The sequence below is a fragment of the Cyclopterus lumpus genome, chromosome 10 (assembly GCF_009769545.1).
Source record: "Cyclopterus lumpus isolate fCycLum1 chromosome 10, fCycLum1.pri, whole genome shotgun sequence".
NCBI classification, from domain to species: domain Eukaryota; kingdom Metazoa; phylum Chordata; class Actinopteri; order Perciformes; family Cyclopteridae; genus Cyclopterus; species Cyclopterus lumpus.
Genome location: NC_046975.1, coordinates 14,904,507 through 14,926,511, shown reverse-complemented (window position 1 = coordinate 14,926,511; position 22,005 = coordinate 14,904,507). Strand labels below are relative to the sequence as shown.

Sequence of the window (22,005 nt, the reverse complement as noted above, 5' to 3'; positions counted from 1 at the left end):
TATGTGTGAGCCATCAAGTTGTATCAGTATTAATGGATGCAATGAGCCTGCTTTCCACTACAAATCTTTTTAAAACGGGGTTTCAGGCTTGATACGGCCACTCTCAATTTATGCTTAATGTTGAGCTTTTGTTTTGAAGGGCAAGAGCAGAAAAGCCGATCTCACAGATGTGGCGAGTCGCCAAGAATCTTGGCGGTCGCGCATGCGCAAGCGTAACCTGTTAATGACGTAACGTAAACATTTACACGAAATTAATGACTTAGTTTTATGTCGGTGTACTTTTGTAATAAGTTCTAAATAAAGGTCTTGAAATAAAAAATATCTGCATTTCCCTGTACTTCACCTGTACTACCACTGCGCCCCACTAGAGGGGCGCGCCCCACAGTTTGAGAAATACTGGTGTAGCCTGTTTAACGTGAACTGTTTTTACCTCAGGAGGCAGTAACGCTCACTAACGTCAATGCGCATGCGCAGTGTCACCACACAACCGCAATAAGCAAACATGGCGGCGGCCGTCGACAGTGTTGTGAAAGTGTAAGTTTACCTTTATTTGTTGTGAGAATAAAACGAGCAGCCAGACAGAGTTGAACGTATAACCGATCAATAATCATGTTACTGCGGGTTGCCGTAAACCGTAGCGTTAAACGTCGCATCCTTAATCTTCAGTACAAGACTTGTCCCGAGAGAATAACGTTACCCACTGAGCTAATGTTAGCGTGTTAGCTGTGGGCAAATATAAATGAGGCGAACCCATTGTGGAGCCGTGTTTTAGCAACTACTCTTTTCTAACACGGCCACGGGGGGATGTTTCAGGTGCTGTTGCACGCAATGTATCCAAACTGTTGCTAACCAGAGTCGCCTGCAGTTGAAAAAAATAGTTAATTTAGCAGTAACCTGTCAGCTTGGCGTGTGCTTTGTTGTGACGAGGGGCTCGCCAACAATCAACCTTTTGTTCAGACGTCCCTCCAGCGTTGTCGTGCATTGTAGTGAAGCCGGGCTCGACCGGTGTGTGTTAGTACGTGTGTAGATGGTGCAGTCAGAGCACCAGCCCCGTGAGCAGGCTGCTGTTACAATGCGACAGATCGGTTGGAGAAGGAAACCGAGGACATAAACTGTATTTAGTGAAGGAACGGCACTCACGCGTCCATCCTAGTTACGGTACAGCGAAAATGGCTGCCGTGTTGGAATTGTGATCATGTTAAATGTTAGAAATATCAAAGTTGAGGACATGAGAGTCGTGAATTACGTTTCAATTGCATGCAAACAAAGTAACAGTCGGTTGTCCAAAAAAGCCATTTGCAGTGATTTCGGGAGCGTATCTGTGTTCTAAGCTCAATATTGTCTTAATATAAGTTAACACACAAAGGAGACCTTTCACACGGTTTTATATTCTCAGTAACGTTTTTCCATTTATGTTTTGCTGGGTCAATGTATTGAAATCACCCACAGGTATAGCCTACTGGTGTTACACTCACATGTATATCTCCCCGGTGGCTCAACAGACTTTTACCATTCAAACTGCATTTGAAACACACACACACACACACACACACACACACACACACACACACACACACACACACATTCTTTTGCAATTTCAAAAGCACAGATGTCCCTCACCAATCCCTTTTATAATGTTAGTTTATATCACAAGAGACATATGCCTTAGGGCCCTGGGAACTTGGGGGGGATCCGGTGCAGTTCTACAAAAGCCAATGTGTGTGATCACATAGTCAACGTTTAAGTTACTGCGACACATAACCATTCAAGAAAATGTGTTTTAATGTGAACGTATGTTTTATTGTGAATGTGTCCCTTTTCACATATGCATAGTGTTGGCCAGGATGATACATTGGCTAATATTAGCTGATTGCAGCTATATTATTATCTTTTTGTATGTTGGCAGATTTGTAACAAGAAATTGTTACAAATATATTTATTTAAGTAAAAACAGTGTTATGTAGTTGTTTGCACAGAGGGCAATTCAAAGTTGATATTTTAACAGAAATATGTCTCCTTCGATGCATTTGAGAGCCCGAGAAAAAGACAATAAGTGACCAGTAATTTGTCAATGTTGATTTATGCTTTGGTTCTCAAATTTAAAGGATTGTTGTCTTTGTAAGTAATGTTTTAGTGTAAAAAATATCAATGAAATCCATGTAAGAGGTTTCAGAAATAAGACTTGAACACAACAAGGTTATTTTTAGATTGAAAAGTATGGCATACGTGTGAGAATCCATTTACAGATACTACTTTACATTGGTAGCTCGACAGTGTTGGTTCTACACATCATTTTATTATTAATTTAAAGCTCAATTTGCAATATGTATCCATCAGTGATTATTAACAGTCTATCCTAATCTGTGTTATTTGACTTATCAGTGTTCCACTTTCTCATTTCAGGCTGGGAGAGCAGTATTACAGAGATGCCATGGAGCAGTGTCATAGTTACAACGCTCGTTTGTGTGCTGAGCGCAGCATCCTCATGCCTTTCCTGGATTCTCAGACTGGAGTAGCCCAGTCCAATTGTTACATCTGGATGGAGAAGAGTGACCGGAGTGCAGGTATATAATGAGTGCGGAATGGTAATTTGATCACACCAAAACGTACTCCGCCTGCTGGTTCTTCTAAATCTGCTGTTCTGTGTCTCATCAGGTGTAGCTCCGGGGCAGTTGTACACTTACCCAGCCCGTCGCTGGAGGAAGAAACGCCGTTCTCATCCCCCGGAGGACCCCCGCTTGGCCTTCCCCCCTCTCAAAGCAGGTATCACTTTTGGTGGAACATCTCGTCTCCCATCACAAAAACATGTCATGTTGGGTTCATTCATCCTCATAGAATTTTTTTACCAGTAAACTGTTGTATATTTAGTAAATATCTGTTCATATTCAATAGTTACAGATAGGAGATCCTGTTATGTTAATTAATGTGGGTATGTTTCTGTGTCTGTCTGATTCTGTGTTCATGTCGTGTCAATGCTTGTTTTACCGATTCACTTGGTGTGTGTTTAGCAGATTTGGAGCTGGGTCTGAAGCGTGATGCTTTGCGAGCAGCGGATGGCAGCAGTCTGGAGGCCCTACTGAAGGGGGAGCCCATTGACAGGAAGAGCGGAGTGTCGGACCTTCGGGGCCCTGAAGATGACTCTGCAGCTGTGGAGCCTCCTGCCACCTCGGCGACCACTCACACGTCCTCTGGGCGTGTCCGCAAGGTGTAGCTCAAAGCTGGCTAAACACTCAAGTTTTCTGCCAATGCAATTTCTATTCAGTACAATTCATGGATAAAACAAACTTTAAATCACTCTGACATGACTATATTTAAAGAAACAAATATTTATTGTATGACAATGTCTTTGCCACAGAAAAGTACAAAGAACAGGGATGGATTTAAATTGTATTACAATTGTCAAGTTCTTCCCAAGAATTAAACTCTAAATGTTAAGAAAAGTAAAGTAAGGAAGAGTTCATAAATTCAATACAGTGAGATCTGACCCAGACCGTCTCACTGCAGAGAGTCCTGGACCACGATGACTACTTAGACGACCTGGATGATGACGACTTTGAGGATGAGACCCCGAAGAGGCGCGGCAAGAGCAAGTCCAAGGTGAGAGCCTCGTCTTTTTCTGCAGTCAGTTCCCCGTGGGATTGATGTTTTAGTAGTGTACAATGTGTCAACTGTTAAATGGGTTCTATAGGGGCGCAGTGAAAAGAATGGCAAGAAAAAACAGGAGGCTGCGGCTGCAGCGCTGGAGGAGAGGGACAAGCCTTACGCCTGCGACAGTAAGTAGAAGCTTCCTTTGCAAGGTCCGTGTGCAACATGCATGTCGGCAAGAGAGGCTTTTGCGTTTTCCCCTAAAAGATAAAAACGAGCCTCCTGCCAGGCATGGTGTGATCTGAAATACCCCATCTGGAACTTAAGTTTGACAGCATAGAAATTAGAAAAGTCCAAATGCGTTTAATTCTTTTCCTGAGATGCTGCTCCGTGTGTGCTCTGTAACTTCCTGCTGGCCACATCAAACTGCAATTGCTCACCTTCGCTATATGACTTGCCTACTAGCACGTCAGCCAAATGTTTACCATCTGAAAAGAATTTAAAATAAAATAAAGCAGGTTGTCGGCATAGTTTTGTGGTTCCATCTTGGGCCTTTTTGGACGGTAGTTAGAATCAGCTGCCATCACTTTAACACTTTTGTATGTATGTGTGTGTGTGTGTGTCAGTCTGTGGGAAACGCTACAAGAACCGCCCTGGACTGAGCTACCACTATACACACTCTCACCTGGCCGAGGAGGAGGGCGAGGACCGCGAGGAGATCGAGGCACCACCCACTCCTCGCCAGCCTGAGGAGCAGAAGAGTAAGTCACACTCTAGTGCTGAGAGAAAGAGAGAGAGAGAGATAAGGGAGGTTTGGTTGCATGCTATGTAGCATGTGTGTTTTTGTCTCTGTTTTTGTCTCTCTCTCATTTTTTTTTTTTTTTTTTTTTAACACCCTTTTCATTTTCTTATTTTTTTAAAGATTTTAAATCCTAAATTTGGGAATAGACTCGGTTAAAAAAAAAGAAAAGTTTATCATTTTATATCCAACATATCCATCGCATTGCTGTTTTCTTTTGTGCACTCGTGTTAGCAAATCCATTCAACATGTGCGTTTTGTCAGTCATTCATTTGTTTGAATCACAGCATCATCCGGTGACTAAGATAAATAGGTGATGATTGTTTGACATATCACATAAACAAGTTTGTCAGTGCTTCAAAGTTTAAAATATTTAATGTATAAACAGTATTTTACTACCGTCATTGGGAAAAAGATAGTGGTATTTAATTCATCCTCCTTGATTTAGAGTGACAGTTTTATGGTGCACTGAATGGTTTCTTCACTCATTCTCCTCTCAGCAACTAAGAAGGGTCCCAATGGGCTGGCACTGCCCAACGATTACTGTGACTTCTGTCTGGGAGACTCCACTTTAAACCAGAAGACTGGCCAATCAGAAGGGCTGGTGTCCTGCTCAGACTGTGGACGCTCAGGTATGAACTTGACATGCCGCTTTCATTACTAATTTACTATTCACTCTGTGCCTCTTAGTTACTGTTGCTATGCCTGCTAAGTGTTCTGTTCTTGCATCTTCCTTGACACCATTTCTTCCATGTCCTCTCCTTCTGGCAGGCCACCCAACATGCTTGCAGTTCACACCGGTGATGATGGCCGCAGTGAAGACCTACCGCTGGCAGTGCATAGAGTGCAAGTGCTGCAATGTTTGCGGCACCTCAGAGAATGATGTAAGCTCCTTTTTATATATACACACATGACAAGATGACTCCCATGTCTCCTCCTTCCTGCAGGTCATGTCTGCATACATTCATGTATACATGTCTGCACACATGTATGTATGCAGTTAACATGAGAAGGATAGAAAAGGGTGCTTTTTCAAAAATGTTATGGACATATTTTCAGTATTTCTCACATGCCTTTTTACTGATTTAGCTGTTGAAAGTTACTGATGTTTTGATAAATATCTGGCCATGTATTTCTTGAACAGATTAGTGAGTTTTTTAGCTGTGAGTAGCTCATGAAACCAAGTAAGAAGTAATTTCATCTGCTTTTTTTTGCCATAATCAATCCAAAATATGTCCCCATTGAGTCAAATGCATATACGGTCAAATAATGTAACTGTCAAAAAAGAAGCAAAGCTGGCAACAAGATTTCAGCATGTTTTGTTGCCAGCGGAAATATATGTGCCGAGGAGGATACGCTAAATATTGCATCTAGTAAAACTGCACCCAAAATTGTACATCAGACTCCTCAAATATAATGAATTGAGTTGTTATAATTGAAAATTACATGTCTACATTTTAAAATAAAATGACATTTGGAATCGTTAAGTAAATTGTCGGGCTAGCACCGGTGGTGGTGTAGTGGCTAGCTCTGTCTCAGCAAGAGGGGCCCGGGTTCGATGGCCAGGCGGTCCTTTTGTGTGGAGTTTGCACGTTCTCCCTGTGGCAGCGTGGGTTCCCTCTGGGTTTCTCCGGCTTCCTCTCACATACTAAAGACATGCATCGCAGGTTGATAGGAGGCTCTAAATTGGCAGTAGGTGTGAGTGTGAATGGTTATCTGTCTCTCTATGGGCCTGAGATAAACTTGCGAAACTACCTTCGCCCAATGTCAGCTGGGATGGAGTGGGAAAATAAGTTAATTGTCATTAGCACTGCAGCTATCAGTGAGAGTTTTCATCGTGATCACAACTTTCTCACTTTCCCTGCTTGTCTGATGTTCTCTTCCTGTCTAATCAGTAGACTCAACATGATGTTGTGTTTTTGTAGGACCAACTGCTGTTCTGTGATGACTGTGACCGAGGCTACCATATGTACTGTCTAAGTCCCCCCATGACTGAACCACCAGAGGGTAAGCTAATGCTGCAGAAGTTAACAGACTCGAAGGACATGTTTTTATACATCCCTGATATCATCACTTAGTTGAAGGCCGGTACTCTGAGGCACTCCTTCTCACAGTATATCCAAGGTATACGACAGTTGTTTTCGTAAATATATTCTTTAGGGGCCTGATAGTAGTGGTGTAACAGACCTTGATCACCCCTATGGACCTCACGGTTCGGTACGCATGTGAACCACGGATACATTATACATTGTGACCATCATATTGTTACATATAGTTACTGCCTTTGTTGCCTAATATTCAGTAAACAAATATGCCATCGGGTGATTGGAGTTAATGCTTTCTAGTCGTTGATCACTGATAATACTACATTGTGAACAACAAATCCATGTTGAAATCAACAGGAGCAGAGCTAATGTTAGTCATGTTGGCAGCCCCGGTGCTAACTCAGCTAACTCGGGTGTAGAAATACACCCGAGTTCAAGCATCCCTGTGGGAAAGTATTTATTTGTTAAGTCTCCATTTAGGAAGCTGGCCTCACTGTGTTTATATATTTTACAGGGAGCTGGAGCTGCCACCTGTGCCTGGTTCTGTTGAAGGACAAAGCCTCCATATACCAGCAGAATCAGAGCTCCACCCCTGAGTGACATCATATCAACAAGTCCCGCCCCCGATGGAAACATCAGACTTCCTCTCAGTCCAGATCACCAGGCTCTGTGCAGATGTAGCTGAGCCAGATTGCAGATCAGCTTTAGAAGTCTTAATATCTACAGTGTCAGTCAACATGGAAATAAAACTATCACTACCAACCTGCCTGCAAAACCCCCGCGGCTTGCCATCAAACACATACATATTTTTGAGTATATACAGTATGGACACACACTCTCTTCTGGACTGTTACACACATTATATACAGAGAGCATGCAGTAACCACAGTAATCGCTGTCTCCATGGGAGTTCCCAGGAGCAAACGGGTTAGCCTCACAGCTAATTATCTGCACGCTTTCACACTTAAAGATAGTGTGGACTGTCGAGACAACTCCGTTTTATTTCTGCCAAATTATCTATTTTTATTCTCTGAATGTGGGAGAAAGAAGAAAAAAAAATCACCACTTATACGGTCAAGGAATATTATTATTATTACTACTATTGTTATTGTTCTGGTTACTAGTAGACCTTTGTAGTGGCATTTGTTTGTGTACCTTTGTCTGATCCATTGGAGCCTAAATCTTTTAAAGGTGTCCCTGACGGGAGCCGGTCAGTGCCAAGGTCCACCGTCATAAGAAATACACACAACAACTACCCATGGAGTTTATCATAACTATGTCAACCATCTTTGTTTCATTTGAAATCTGGGACAAAGATGATAATAAAAGAAATCTTAATTTTTTTCCAACCAAAAACTTTGGCTTTGACTCGTTAAGCTGTTAGCACATCTTTGGCCTTGCTTCTTTAGGGTTGCACCAAAACCATCTTTGATTCAGTTACTGGTTTGATCCGTTACCTTAACCAAACATAATACAACAGAGCATAATACTGTAAGTTCAGACAGAAACTTTGTGAAATGCCTGTCTTCAATATTCTTTCTCCATCAGACAGAGCTAACATTCTCTTATTTTGAAAAACATGACTTAATTAGTCAGATAATGCTGTTCTTTTTGAAAGAAACCGACCAATACGTGAAACTAGTAATCATAAAGGTGCATCCTTTTCTCAAAGATGTTTTGTGCTAGCTTTTAAGAAACAGTTTTGCAGTGACATCACCATACACAAGTCAACATCTGCCGTTAAACTGATGACACAGTATCATCTATAGACTGTAGCTGCTTTTATCATTTGTCACACTGAGGCAGATTTGCATGCAGATTGCACCTGTATGAATGCACACACACCACAAATGTATGTTTGTTTTTTGTGCTTTTTTTTTTTACATTTTATATTACCTGATATTCCATTGGTATTGGGAGTTTTTTCTAGTAGAATTTTGTAAAGTCTATGGTATAGCAAACACTTCAATATAGCTCCTAATGCATTCTATGTACTGTATTGACTTTTTCTATTTTTGTTATGACTGTGACATGTTTGAATTTATTTGATTATTCTGATATGTCAGACCTCCATTATGAGTATTTGTAAAATTATGTACTTTGTTGTACTATTTTTATTTTTTACATTTCTTTGGTATCAAAGCCAATTTAGCTTGACTGAAATAAAAATCACTTCGAATTACATGCTCATTGTAATTGTTTAACATAATACATATGGTATGCTGGAATTGCATAATGTACATGTTGATTAGTTTAGATCTGTCTGCACTGCAGATTACTTGGTGTTAAAGTATTGTGTTGCTTCTGTGGTGGGGGCTCGGTTTGTGCACATCAACACTACCAACTAATTTTAAGTCTCAATTATCGAGTGTGTTCACATAGAAAAATGTGACAAACGCACAAAGGGAATGGAGCGGTTATTCACAGCTGTGAGATGTTTCTCAAAAAAATATGGATGGTGATTGAAAACCCTCAACCATTTTCTGGTGGATGGTACAACGCAGATTATTTCTATACTAAGAGCAAATATGGTGTACTATGAGAAGTATAATTGGTTACATATTGTTTAATGTATGCAGTGTGCAATGACCATTCATTGTGTAAGGAAAGTTGGATCATCGATAAGGTTTATAATGTGTGCGTGTCGTCTTCAGCACTTGGACAGCTCCCTGTACCCAGCCAGCTGAAGGCGGTAGAGCTGACCATGGTGCTGAAGTACGAAAGGTAATATCTCTATGTGACTCCGAACTAAATTACATTTGTCTGTAAACGCACCACGTTATACTCTGGCACCATTCCCTGCAACCACAGAACTTAAGTAAGTAAAGTAAGCACTGCGCTCCACATTAGGAACAAGTATTAATAGTTGTGGTGTAACCACAATACATTACATTACATTACATGTCATTTAGCTGACGCTTTTATCCAAAGCGACTTACAATCATGTTACAATCATACACCGTAGACACAGCTACAGGGAACAATTCAGGGTTAAGTGTCTTGCTCAAGGACACATCGACTAGGGCGGGGATTGAACCGCCAACCCCCTGATTGAAAGACGGACCTGCTTACCACTGACCCACAATCGCCCTACAATACAATACACTTTAGGGGGAACAATTTATGAACAACTAGTAGTATAGTATGCCATAAAAAATGTAAACTACAAAGTCGCAGTATAGTATGTCGTAATTGTCTAAAATATTGTAGTTTACTATGTTGTAAAAAGTCTGTATAGTATTTTTAGTATTATATAGTATCTTTCCTCCCTAATTCAGGAGGACAAATACATGTACATAAATGTACTGTGTATGCCTTATATGTTATTTGTTTTCCTTTCATTTGGTTTTTAAATACAAGACACATTTTATGGCGTATGCTTTGGTTTGATTCTTCATATGTCGTCTTATTCTTGTCACATGTTTTACTTATAAGCGCAAGTGAATGCCATTTACAAAAGACATAAGCAAAACCTCACAGAACATAACATTTTATTTCACTCAACACACACTCAAGGACTCTCTCCAAACACAGACATTCAAAAACACATTGCCTTTGTCCCAGCACATAAATACCACCTCTGTTTGAGGAGGGGGGGGGGGGGGGGGGGGGGGCGGAGAGAGAGAGACAACAGTGGCTTAGTGCAATTATCTGGAGCGTGAAGATCAGCCATGCTTTGCTGGTTACAACTACAAACACAAAGGCGTGATGAAAACTCAACATTAACTTTTACATAAAATAACTTCAAGCACTGAGAAGCAACTACATACATGTATGTGGGTAATCAACTGGACCTTGAGGTTAATCGTGGCAGTCATAACATATTAATAAGTAAAGTTACACACTTTGGGGTTCCTTATACAACATTGGTTTTAGAATACAAATACAATACTTTATACTTTTTTTTTTAGACATAGTGCGTTACCAGTTGGGGCTGTTTACACAAAACCTGGACTGGAGGTACTTGGTACAAAATTATGTAAAATACTTGTTTATCAAAGGTAAACCATGCAGCTTTCAGGCAGCTGGTGTCGAAGTAATGCTGCTCAAACATGTAAAGCCACTGTGAAGTGAAACGAAAACGCATCAGTCCGTACATCTGATGAATATTGGCAGCAGTGAAAGTGGATAACACGTCAGACATTTTGTCTATGCGTCCTGTAGTATGACTGTACGTGAGTGTGCATGGGGCGTGTGCATGTACTCTACAACATCTCAAAGCCGACGGAGCAGAGGAGGAAGATGGCGTAGAGCAGTATGAGGCAGAGGCCCAGCCTGCGGTCCAACTTCCAGCAGTTCAGGTGGACACACAGGACCTGAGAAAGTAAAGAGAGCTTTGTTTATTTTTGCACTGCCCTGAATATAATTCCTTGAGTTTGAAAAAAGAAACACAGGCACTCAGGCCTTGACAGGATATACGATGAAGTGATTGCTAAAGAAAAGCAGGCAGCAGATGTTGGTGCACACTTTGTTTACTCATGTTACAACCTAAGAAATAATAAGATGATTGAACTGAATTTTAACAACAATGGGGATCTAACTCACAGTGAGGATGACTGAGGCCAACAGAAGAATCACTGAGTATACCAAGCCTTTGCTGTTGATTGTCACCTGAAAAAAACAGAGATGACAAGGCAATAACATGTTGATGAATCCCATTAATACAATCTGTGTTCATTCAAGGTGTTGTTCGATACTCAAATACACTAATTTACTTTATTTTGGCCTCCACTACATTCACGTTTAAAAACATTTATTCTTTGAAATGCTAAGTTCAATATTCAGATAAAAGATTTATTTTATAGAAGTATTCTTTAGAGGGCATTTTTGTATATATGTGAGTTGATATTCAAGAGGTGACAAGGGGGAGACATGGGATAACCAATAGGATATTGCTATGTTATTAAGATCATGGGTCAAGTCAGCTGTATATAAAGAAAACTATTTGGGTTACCACTGATCCGTAGCTGACGATGAGAGTCCTCAGTGCCCAGGGGAAGCCCAGGCCCAGCAGCACATCAAAGATATTACTGCCAATGGAATTGGACACAGCCATGTCACCCATCCCTGCAACATTTGACATACACACAATAAGAATAATGTGAAATTCACGAAGTGCGAAGGCATTCAAACAAGATCCAGTCCAATGGCTTGATGTTTTTTTTTGTTTTCTGTCAAAAGTGTGCATGTGAATGTGATTTAGTTTTGTAACATACTGAAATGTGCAAATAAGCGAGGTGGTATAAATGATTCAACCATGTAAATGTGTGCTGAGACAGTTTAAACACACGTAAACACACAAGCAAACACACCTTGTCGGGCGACAATGAGGCTGGCCATACAGTCAGGGACACTGGTGCCGGCTGCTAGAAAAGTGATGCCCATGATGACTTCTGGAATGCCAAGTGTGTAGCTGATTACGGTCACCTAGACAGAGACACACAGGCAGGAAGCTGTGTATATTTATGTGTGTGTGTGTGCACGCAAGTATGCGGGTGCGTTACTATGTTTCTTACCATCCAGACCATGAGGTAAGAGTAGAGGGCTATCCAGAGCGTGGAGGACAGGAAGGTGAGCAGGTACCAGCGCTCCCACTGCGGCAGGTTACAGTTGGGGATGGTGAAGTGAAGCAGGATGCTCAAGGGCCAAGAGAGCAGCCACTTCAGACGCACACACCAACCATCTGGGGAAATGATGAAAACACACACAGACACAAACATCATTTACAGATTCCTCCAAACTTGTAAATTATTTGTGTGGCCTGGCTTGATAATCTTAGTATCATCCTTTTTTAATTAGCTCCATTAGCAATGAATCCATAACACTGGAAAACATTAGAAGTAGGGGGAAACAAGCTGTTCTGTTTGCTACCGGAGCCTCAATGATAAAAGTCTGAGTTATGATTGATATAAATCAGGTTGCTATGGCAAAAAAGTCAAAAGAAATGTCAGTTAGAACCTGAGAGGTGTTTTAGCTATATTTAGATATTTGACACAAGGAGTGTGTGCCAATGTGTGTATAATGATGTGAGTGTCTGATTTCATTCACCACTCACCTGGCAGAATGAAGGGCTTGAAAGGAGTGTACTCCTCCTCTCCTTCCTCTTGCTCTTCCTCCTTTTCCTCTTTAGGCTGCTCTCCCCCACCCATCTCCCCCTCTGTCTCTTTACCCCTCTCCTTCTCTTCCTCAAGCGGCTGCATGTCTCCCTCTGACACTGTCCCGCTCTCCCTCCCCCACAACCCGTTAGCACCCAAACCATCCACCCCTGAAGCTCCCTCCTCCTCCGGACCCCCCTGGGATCGAATCAGCCTCTGCGGGTTGGGAGGGAGTGAGGGTTAAGTCGGAGAAAAGAAGGAAGGAAAATCTAAATGAAATGAGAAGTAACGTCATCTGACTTGGCAGCAGGGGAAGTCACACTTTACTTATACATGCAGGAGAGGAAGCCGATATGATTGTGAGTTAATATTATGCATTAGGCAGCAGTCTGTGTGTGTTTGTGGCAGCAAATAGGATGCTTAATAATATGACGGCGAAAAATCCATCTCCTTATCTTTCTGTCCAACTGCAAAACTCCTGTGCACAAGCTGCACTGTGAATAGTATCTTGGAATTGATAAATCACGAGCAAATTTAACAAATCAATATAGCAACTAAAAACATAATCACCATATACAAAACCACCACAAAGCTTAAAATGGTAGCCTTGAAATGCAAACAGACTTTTCTTTCAGTACAAATGGAGAAAAGCTAAAGAGTTCTCATAATTGTTCTAATAATTGTGGGAGGATTGGAAGAAGAAAAAAAACCTCTATGCATCTTTTCAGTGAAGAAAGCGACAATGGAGAAGCAACACTCTCACTGAGATCTGCAGTTTCTTTAAATAAGTCATATAATGCCACTCTTTGCTTCCTGCTATGACTAAATACAGTCAGTTGGTTCAGCATTTCCCACTCATTCCAAACTGTGTGGACACTACGAACTCTGTAAACACACATTTCTCAATGTATACGTTGAAATTAAACATAGCAAAGGCCCCTGAAACTGTTTTTTGGCAGTTATTTTACAACTTTACAACAATTTAGGAAAGAAACTAGCAAGTAGTTAGTAACTACGAAGAGAGAAATTTACAACACAAACTTAGGAATGGCTTTACGAACCAATCCAGTTCAGGTCCACACGTGTGAGTGCAGTGATCCTTCATTATATATATAAGGTAATTTTACCAATATGACCTTGCTTATTTGACAGTGATGCATTGTTTTTTTTAAATGCTGCACATGCACATTTAAATACCCACCAACCTAGCACAGGGGAACTTGACGTTACACGAAGGGTGCAAGCAAGTGCAGTGTACCTCCTTGATGACCATGCGTGCGGCCATGCGCAGGCGGGTAAAGGGGGGGAAATGCAGGGTGATGAGAAGGCGGAGACTTGCCTCTGATAAGGAGAGCTGGTGGGGATGCAGGTTCAGCATCTCATCCACCATCACCACCCCCGAGTCCTGGCCTGCCACCACACATGAATCTGGGGAAAGTGGGGGAGAGGTTGGTGGACATTAGCAGCAGATATCAATGGAAAGGAGAGAATAGTTTAATAAGATAGATAGTAAACAATAGGCAGCAGACGAACAAGAACACAAAGTGATAGATAAAAAGTGGAGTAAAATCTGAACGAGGGAAACGTTTTCATGTTTTGAATGTTCACGTTCACACACAAGATCCAGCACCTGGCTTCAGTGGCACCATGTCATTGTCACAGTCTCCAATATTTCCGACAGCAGTCGTCCGTCGTAGGATACTCAGACACGGCCCCTCTGCCAGGCTGCACAGAGATCTGTTGAACCTACACACGCACGCACGCAGTGTCTTCAGTAGGTATAGAGAGTGTGGTTGCTTCATACTAACAGGATGTAAATGTGATAGTAATGAAAAGAGGCTCACTTCATGATGATTATGTATATTCCGTACATGGAGATCAGGATGATGCTCTCCCACCTGAAACACACACACACACACACACACACACACACACCAACAGATATTTATGAATACCACATTCGTTACACTGACAGTCTGTTATCTTGCAAAACAATGTCCAATCAACAGCGGCTTACCACACAACCTTTTCATCATAGATCACCTGCAAAAACAATTAAAATATACTTTAGTTTCTAAAAAAAGAATACTCCTTCCATACCATATCAAAGGAATAATAAAGTTACTAGTATTAGCTCATCACATCTTGGTTACAATTCTAAAACTAAACAAATTAAAAGGATCCTGATATGGTACTGCATCCTCAAAAATCAAGTTCAGTCAAGCAATAGCGTTGTGTGAAGTGAGTGGTTTATATACTAATAGCCATATATACTGTTTGTGGTCTTGTAAATGTAGGAATTAAAGGAGGTGATGTCTGTGGGAATTCACTGGAGCATTTCTCACCATGATGAGCACCAAGATGGACAGGATGTAGAAGACAGCGTCACGGAACAAAGGCCACCAGCTCAGGGAGATGGGCTGGAAAGAGACACATCTTGTACATTTTCATGAGTGAAATCAAGCATATTGGGATGAGATGAAGCAATCATGTTTAAACATCCATTGGCTTTTCTGTCGAATTAGTTTAATTAGTTCAGAACAAGTGACATTAGTCCTCCTTTTAGCTGGAGCTGTACCTGTCCAGAAAAGATGCCACAGAGGCCGATGATAACCAGGATGTTAAAGACAGCTGAGCCCACGATAGTTCCCACACCCACGTCTCCTTTTGTGATAAACACCCCTAAAAACACACAACAGGAAAAAAGAAGCCATCAATTATCAGCAAAAATGTATTTAATGTGGTTATCGGAAATGAAGAAGTTATGAATTGTATCTCCCTGTGTACAAGTTAGATATAATGTCTCTCTCTGAACAGAAATATTGCATCTTAGGTTCATAAGCACAGAGGCTGGGCGGATATCTTTTATCTTATGCTACTCATATGGAATATTCACTGCAATATTGCCTAAAGCCAAATACAAGCCAGCCTTTTTTCTTCTGAGAATAAAATAGATTATTTAAGAGGCAATATGTGAGGAAATGTCCTCAAGCCACATGGATTCAGAAGCAAAGTTTGAATTCTTACAAATTACAACAAGATATCTGTTTTAAAAAATGGTATGATATGACTTCTATTAAATATAGCAGTATTCAGGATATATTCCCAACAGGGTTCCAGTTTATCACATTTCCAAAACATGTGTGCGATGGTTTTGGTCTCTGTTTTATATCTTTTCAAACACTGTGAACAACGTACCTTTACCCCTACATGTTTCCCTTATATTCTACACTGGATTAAAAAAAGAAAAGTCCATATGTCTGTGATTTTTCTACCCAAAGTGTATTTTTTACATTTAAATCCACATCTATCAATAATGATTTGGGAGAAAATACTTTTGAGAACATCTGGGCCACTGAGGTCATTTGCAGGTGAGCTGGCTAACCATCAAGCTCTTCTCGCCATCTTTGTTCATACTTCACATTTTAAATCAGTGCGTCTGCCTGCGTTCACTTGACTCCTCTGAAGCAGGTGAAGCTGCAGAGGACTGCAGTTAGTTGGAGAACTGATGTAGCACTCATTGGACTAATCCATTAGAGTGAGTAATTGTTTAGACCAGCGACATACTAACCAATCAGAGAGGTGAAGAGCTCGGGGGCGGAGCTCCCAGCTGCCATGAAGGTTGCCCCGGCAACATCCTGACTGAGGTGAAGGTTCTGGTGGATGAAGGAAGATTTTAAACAGATTAAAGAATGAAACTAGTGATATCAAAACATGTTTCTGGTTGTCAACACATCTGACATCAATGGTTTGATCCTACTAATGAGTGTGTGTCCAAAGCCAATAATAAAGACATCAATGAGCCACGCTGTTGCACTGGCTGCCATGTTCCTTTGATAAGACGAACATGGCACTGATACACTTCCCACATGTCCCAAATGAAGATTAATCCACATCTGAAAATAGTATACAGACAGTAAGAAAATAACTCCATCTTTATTCTTGAGGGAAAGAAAATAAACAGATATTTTGGTAAAAATCCCAGTTCATCTGAAAAAAAAAACATCAACTATCTAATTGTAGACAAACTATACTATAAGTCCTACTTGCTTTTATTTATTTACTTATTAGATGTGTCTTTAGTTCATACCTCTGATACTTTTTCCAGTGATGGCACAAAGTAAAATTCACACACAATGGCCAGTGCATGAAACATGTAGATCGCCTGTGAAATACAGAAGACATGTTATTGGCTCTTGGCTTATACAAGCGTATCTGTTTGAGTTCAATGCAACAAAATTAAGCTTCCTTCAATTCAAATTCTGGATTTCAGGCAGAGCTGAAACTCACACAGAGAACATGAAGGAGTACCGCTCCCTTTCTCCTCTGCTCTGGAGTGAAGATGTCTTCAGGGAAATCGCTGATAGCTAGAGAAGAGATGGACAGATAGGAACATAGTTATGTATAAAATTACGGGAATTCCTGAACTAGAGCTGAAACGATAAGTGGATTAATCGATTGGTTGATCACAGAAGATTCAGTTGGCAAGAATTCTCTGAATCAATTCATCGTTTCAGTCATTTTCAAAGCAAAAATGCCAAACATTGTCAAGATCCAGCCTCTAAAATCTTCTGATTTGATTCTAATCTATCCCTCCATGGTCCTTTCGGCTTTAATTTAAATGATTGATTATATGGTTTTTCAGTTCTATAATAGCATTGTCCCTTCAAGAGAGGAAGCGGTGTTAGCAAGAGCAAAGCAGTGAATAAGGGAAATGAAATGTTCTGATTGTTTCACTGACCCCTCCAGCAGCACAATGTGCGTTTACAGGTGTTGTTTATGGATCTGTATTTGAAAGTGTGTTCTTTCAATTCGAGAGCAGGATTGATTTCACTTGCGATTTTGTAACGCTTTCCCTCAAAACCCTGTTTTCACTCCATTAGCCTGCTTGCATTTTGATTACTGCTCAACCTGTAAGCTTGCACTCAGTTATATTATTGCTTGCACATATTTCTCCTGTTTCTGTGTGCTAGAAAAACCTCTGCTCTCAGATTTCTCCTCTGCTCTTGGATTCTTTGGGGGGCAATAACCCTGTCAAAATGCCCCAACCAATGGAATAGCAGAATAGAGAAAAATATCCAGCAGATTAATCAATGATGAAAATAATTGTAGTTTGCCACTTGTGTGTGCATATGTGAATGACTTATTTGAATGTGTGTCCGGTTGTATCCCCTAGCAACAAGGGCCGAGACAGCTTGAAGTAGTTTCACAGTCATGTGACTATACCAGCTCAGCTACATTATAATTGAGATTTTCGCCCACTTCCTTTGAAATCTCTCATCTTGTGATTTAAATCCGTCACTCGTGCTCTCTGCACTTAAGTATTTATTCATAAAAGCCAGCAATTCTGAGCTGAGCTCCCAGTAGGCCACAAACACTTCGAACACTTTGGACTTCGCACTGAACAGCACTTTAGCCCACCCACTGGTGCAATACTTGTAACAGTTCAGCTCCACACCTTCTTTCTGTTAATAGTTGTTTTCATTCGATCTGTTTGTCTATTAACTCTCTTGTCATTTCAGACCCGGTCATTCACACCTGATCATCCTTCATTCCCTTCACCTGGTTCTCACGCCCATCTCACCTGCAGCCCATTCCCTCGTTAGTCACTCACTACTTAGGTTCCCTCACTTGTCCTCTGCCACATTGTCTTGTGTTTTGAGACCAAGTTCTCCAGTGTGTATTGTTCATGTCTTGTCCTGACAATATTCTGTTCAGTAAAAGATTATTTCTTACTACCTCCGTTTCGTCCATTGTGCTTGGGTCCCTGGTCTTCGATCCGTGACAATACTAATACGTTTAAGTACTTTTTAATTTTTTAATTTTATACACTTTATTCTATTTCTACTCCGTCTGTATATATAATATTATTTTTGTTTTTATTCTATCTTATTTCTGTTTACTGTTATTATACTACTTGTTTTTTACTTATTACTGTGAGCAATGCTGCCGTAATCCTGTAATTTCCCCACTGAGGGACTAATAAAGGATTATCTTATCTTAATTCCTATAATGTCGACCTTCAGAGGCATCTAATTTGGCTGAGTTAGACAATGCATTGCAACCACCCTCTTTCCAACTGTGAAGAGGTGTTTTGCTTAGACTGCACCGTTTTGCAAAGAAACTCAAACAAATGACACGACTCACTGCGCCAAAAAAAAAGAGAGAAGCTTTTGTTATGAGGCAGCTCAAAACAACCATAACAAGGAAAGTAGCCTCCCAAGTGACTTCCAGAGTCAGGTTTTATAAAACTGCCACTGTTAAGCTTCTTTTAAATCACTTCTTAAAACCCATTTTTATAGAACTGCTTTTAAGTGATGTCGTCCTTTTATGCAGTTCTTTGTTTCCCCTATTTTAGTTTGTCTGTTCTGCTTTATTTTGTATTTGTAATGTTCTATTCCTCTAGTGTTCATTGCCTATTGCCTCATGTATTTTCTGAAATGTTTACTTGTATTGATGTTATGTTTTTACCTTGCTTCTATGTAGAGCACTTTGTAAACTCTATTTTTAAAGGTGCTATATAAATAAATGTATTATTACTGAAAACAAAAGCAACAAACATGTGTGTGAAACTAGTGACGGCAGTGGACGGAGATGAAGGCACAAATATCAAATGATACTATGTCACGTGATTTTGTTTGGACACAGATCAAACTGTATATTTTTATCACCAAGAACAAGATGGTTCTCGTGAAAATAAGTAATATGGGAACAGGAAGATAATGTCTTCGAGGCCTTGAAGTTTATCTGTACTGTATTTTCTAGCTCAATACATGCTGCTTTATTATCTGTAATTGGCCATAACATCTCTTCATCTCTCAGATCGTAAGACGCTGTCACTGTTTCTCTCTCAGTCTTTCAAAACAGCCAAATGGATCCAAGCACACAGGTTGATGAGATAACTGCTGAGAGGCTCGTCATTACAACAGGGCAGACACTTTGAACAGATCCAGATACACACGCCATCCAACCACAAATTCCGCATTCAGTTTCCTAGCAACCGGCTCCCTTTAAAGGCCTAACTGTGTTTAAACATCAAGATGTGCAGAGTTGAAGGATGAGGTGGAGCGGAGAAGAGATACACACACACACACACACACACACACACACACACACACACACACACACACACACACACACACACACACACACACACACTTGTGTTACTAAAATCATCACAAAAATCTAGGCCTGTTAAAAAGTCCCCATGCTCAAAACACAGACAAAGACTGAATGTGCTCTATTTTTGTAAGAATAAAAAAGAATAAATCACCTCCTCTGTCTCTCACTCACACACACACACACACACACACACACACACACACACACACACACACACACACACACACACACACACACACACACACACACACAGACACAGACACAGACACAGACACAGACACAGACACAGACACAAACACAGACACAAACACACACACACACACACACTTAAATATCTCACCAGATCTAGAAACAGTCGTGTTGTCTTCTTCTTGCTGGATGAACTCTCTCTTGGACAAGGAGATGTCGTGACTCACAGTGGATGCATAGAAACCTAAAACAATAGGGATTGACATATAAATAAATACCAACAACATATGAGTCACTATACTGTATATCTGAGTGTCTGAGAAATACTGTAAGTTTGCCCAACTTTAACGTATTGATATATGTCTCCTGTGCTGCTAAGACATGGTATGGTTGTCATTAACTGTAATATTACTGCAATTTAACATGTTATTTGCATAGTTATAAACAATACAAGTAACGAATAAGCTTCGTGCAGATGAAACCATAACGGGTACATTCCTCGTGAAGCACCTGTAACGTCGCTGAAGTTAAAGACCCAGGCGACTGCGAGCAGCGTGACTCCACAGACGCAGAACCGCCGGAGGAGGCGCGTCTGTCTCGGTCTCCTCGGCGCCTTCATCCCGGCCGCCGCCCTCGCTCTCCGGCTCTCCGCTCAGAACATGTCGCCTCCGCCGCTACACAGCTAGCCCTCCTCAATCAGCCGGTGTCCCGTTCACAATGCTGGATCAAACTGGTCTCTCCCGTTTCCGATCGATCTTCTTTCGGCTATTTCAGCTTTGGGCTCCATCCACGATCTACGGGAGCGCGTGATGCGTTCGGCCCGTCAGCAGCATCGCAGCGCGAGTCAGCAGCAACGCAGCAGCCGCGTCCACGAGCTCAAACTCCAGCAGACACACAATGAAAACCCCAGCCAGCTCCGATATAAAAACATCTCTGATTCAGACCGCCATCTCCTTCCCTCCTGCCCTACATAGGTTTCCGTTTGGGAGGGGGTGGACAAGACACCAGGGAGCGCCTTCAGCTGGGAGGGGCGACCGGAGAGACTGGCAAGAGACGGGAAGGCTGGGGGGGGGGGGGGGGGGGGGGGGGGGGCAGATGTGCACTTTGACTGGTGCATGCAATTAAAAATATGAAAATTGATTGGTAACATAATAACTCTGTTGTGAAACTGAGAGACTACCCTGATAATTATAGTGATGGCCGGGTGTGCTGATGCGCTGAGTTGAGTAATGTCTCACTGGCAGATTTACCGGTTACTCGAAGCAATTTCTGCTAATTGGGTAAAGTGAGGCTGTTCTCACAAAATAACTAAGAACTCAATATATACTTTATTCAAGTGTACCATGGATCGTGGTCCTGCTGAGCCACTGCTCCTATTATTATTAGTCACATTACTGTTTCTATTACCGATACCATTACTGCTTTTATTATCATTACTATTATACTAAACCCTACTGATAGCATTTAGCTCCTTTTTGAGTATTGTATTTTTAATTTGTTAAGTTTAAGTTATTGTAATTCTGTGTGATAGGAGGACCTGGTAAAGTAAGATGTTCATTGTACTTCTTGAAATCCACTACTTACTACTCTCATGATATGAATAATTGATATACTCTGTGTTGTTCATTCTGTACACATGGTATCTGTTGCCCTCCCTCAGGGTTCTTCCTTTTTCCTCCCCTTTAAAGGGGCTTTTCCTGTACCGATGTGAGGGTCCTGGGACAGAGGAGGTTGTATGTGTACAGATCGAAAAGCCCTCTGAGGCCAATTTGTTATTTGGGGCTATACAAAAGAAATTTAATTGAATCTTCATTCAATACTCACACACACTGCACACGTAAGTATTTATTGGCTGCTGTAGCCATTTCCATACTGTAACCACTTGCCACAAAGACATCCTTTCCTAAAACTATTTGTATGCAAGTAAAAGCCAAAGTGATCTTTCTGTCAAAGTACTTTGAAAGTGCAGCAGTAAGAAACATTAAGTGGGTTTCTTCCAAACGTAAAACAATTTCCCTCATTGTGCTGCAAACAAAAACTGTATCAATGCACATGTGAGCATCTTTTTAATAGAGTTGAAAACATATATATATATTTACAGTAAATGTTTTGTTATTTTAATTGATTGACTTGTGTAATTTAAGTCAGACACGTGGTAGCCAGGAAGTTT

General features: G+C 41.0%; 2 protein-coding genes across 3 annotated transcripts; one reads left to right on the top strand and one right to left on the bottom strand.

The window, feature by feature from the left end:
• Positions 1 to 429: 429 nt before the first annotated feature.
• On the top strand, positions 430 to 8,611 carry LOC117737696 (zinc finger protein ubi-d4-like). Of its 2 annotated transcripts, none has more exons than XM_034543815.1 (11): positions 430 to 534; positions 2,404 to 2,564; positions 2,656 to 2,763; positions 3,012 to 3,205; positions 3,505 to 3,597; positions 3,689 to 3,773; positions 4,212 to 4,346; positions 4,885 to 5,016; positions 5,156 to 5,268; positions 6,310 to 6,391; positions 6,944 to 8,611. In XM_034543815.1, the coding sequence occupies exons 1-11, from the start codon at positions 503 to 505 to the stop codon at positions 7,027 to 7,029; spliced, it is 1,221 nt and encodes a 406-aa protein (XP_034399706.1). In that variant the 5' UTR covers positions 430 to 502; the 3' UTR covers positions 7,030 to 8,611. The 2 variants fall into 2 exon arrangements, with proteins under 2 accessions (XP_034399706.1, XP_034399705.1); XM_034543814.1 differs by having other exon boundaries at positions 3,009 to 3,205.
• Positions 8,612 to 10,384: 1,773 nt separating this feature from the next.
• Positions 10,385 to 20,454, bottom strand: LOC117737482 (sodium/potassium/calcium exchanger 3-like). The gene is made up of 17 exons (XM_034543482.1): positions 20,346 to 20,454; positions 19,987 to 20,079; positions 16,815 to 16,891; positions 16,615 to 16,689; positions 16,096 to 16,180; positions 15,103 to 15,206; positions 14,870 to 14,944; positions 14,542 to 14,567; positions 14,369 to 14,422; positions 14,155 to 14,270; positions 13,783 to 13,952; positions 12,485 to 12,740; positions 11,946 to 12,112; positions 11,742 to 11,856; positions 11,384 to 11,496; positions 10,975 to 11,040; positions 10,385 to 10,745 (listed from the first exon to the last, which is right to left on the bottom strand). Exons 1-17 carry the CDS (start codon positions 20,452 to 20,454, stop codon positions 10,635 to 10,637), a joined length of 1,812 nt encoding a protein of 603 aa, XP_034399373.1. The 3' UTR covers positions 10,385 to 10,634.
• Positions 20,455 to 22,005: the final 1,551 nt, after the last annotated feature.

Coding starts and splice junctions, on each gene's coding strand:
- LOC117737696 (XM_034543814.1), top strand. CDS start 503: ATGGCGGCGGCCGTCGACAGTGTTGTGAAAGT. Junction 2,764..3,008: donor CTTCCCCCCTCTCAAAGCAG/GTATCACTTTTG, acceptor GTGTGTGTTTAG/CAGATTTGGAGCTGGGTCTG. Junction 6,392..6,943: donor CATGACTGAACCACCAGAGG/GTAAGCTAATGC, acceptor TATATTTTACAG/GGAGCTGGAGCTGCCACCTG.
- LOC117737482 (XM_034543482.1), bottom strand. CDS start 20,454: ATGAAGGCGCCGAGGAGACCGAGACAGACGCGCCTCCTCCGGCGGTTC. Junction 14,945..15,102: donor GTGGCATCTTTTCTGGACAG/GTACAGCTCCAG, acceptor GTCTCTTTCCAG/CCCATCTCCCTGAGCTGGTG. Junction 14,568..14,869: donor CCATCTTGGTGCTCATCATG/GTGAGAAATGCT, acceptor TTGTTTTTGCAG/GTGATCTATGATGAAAAGGT.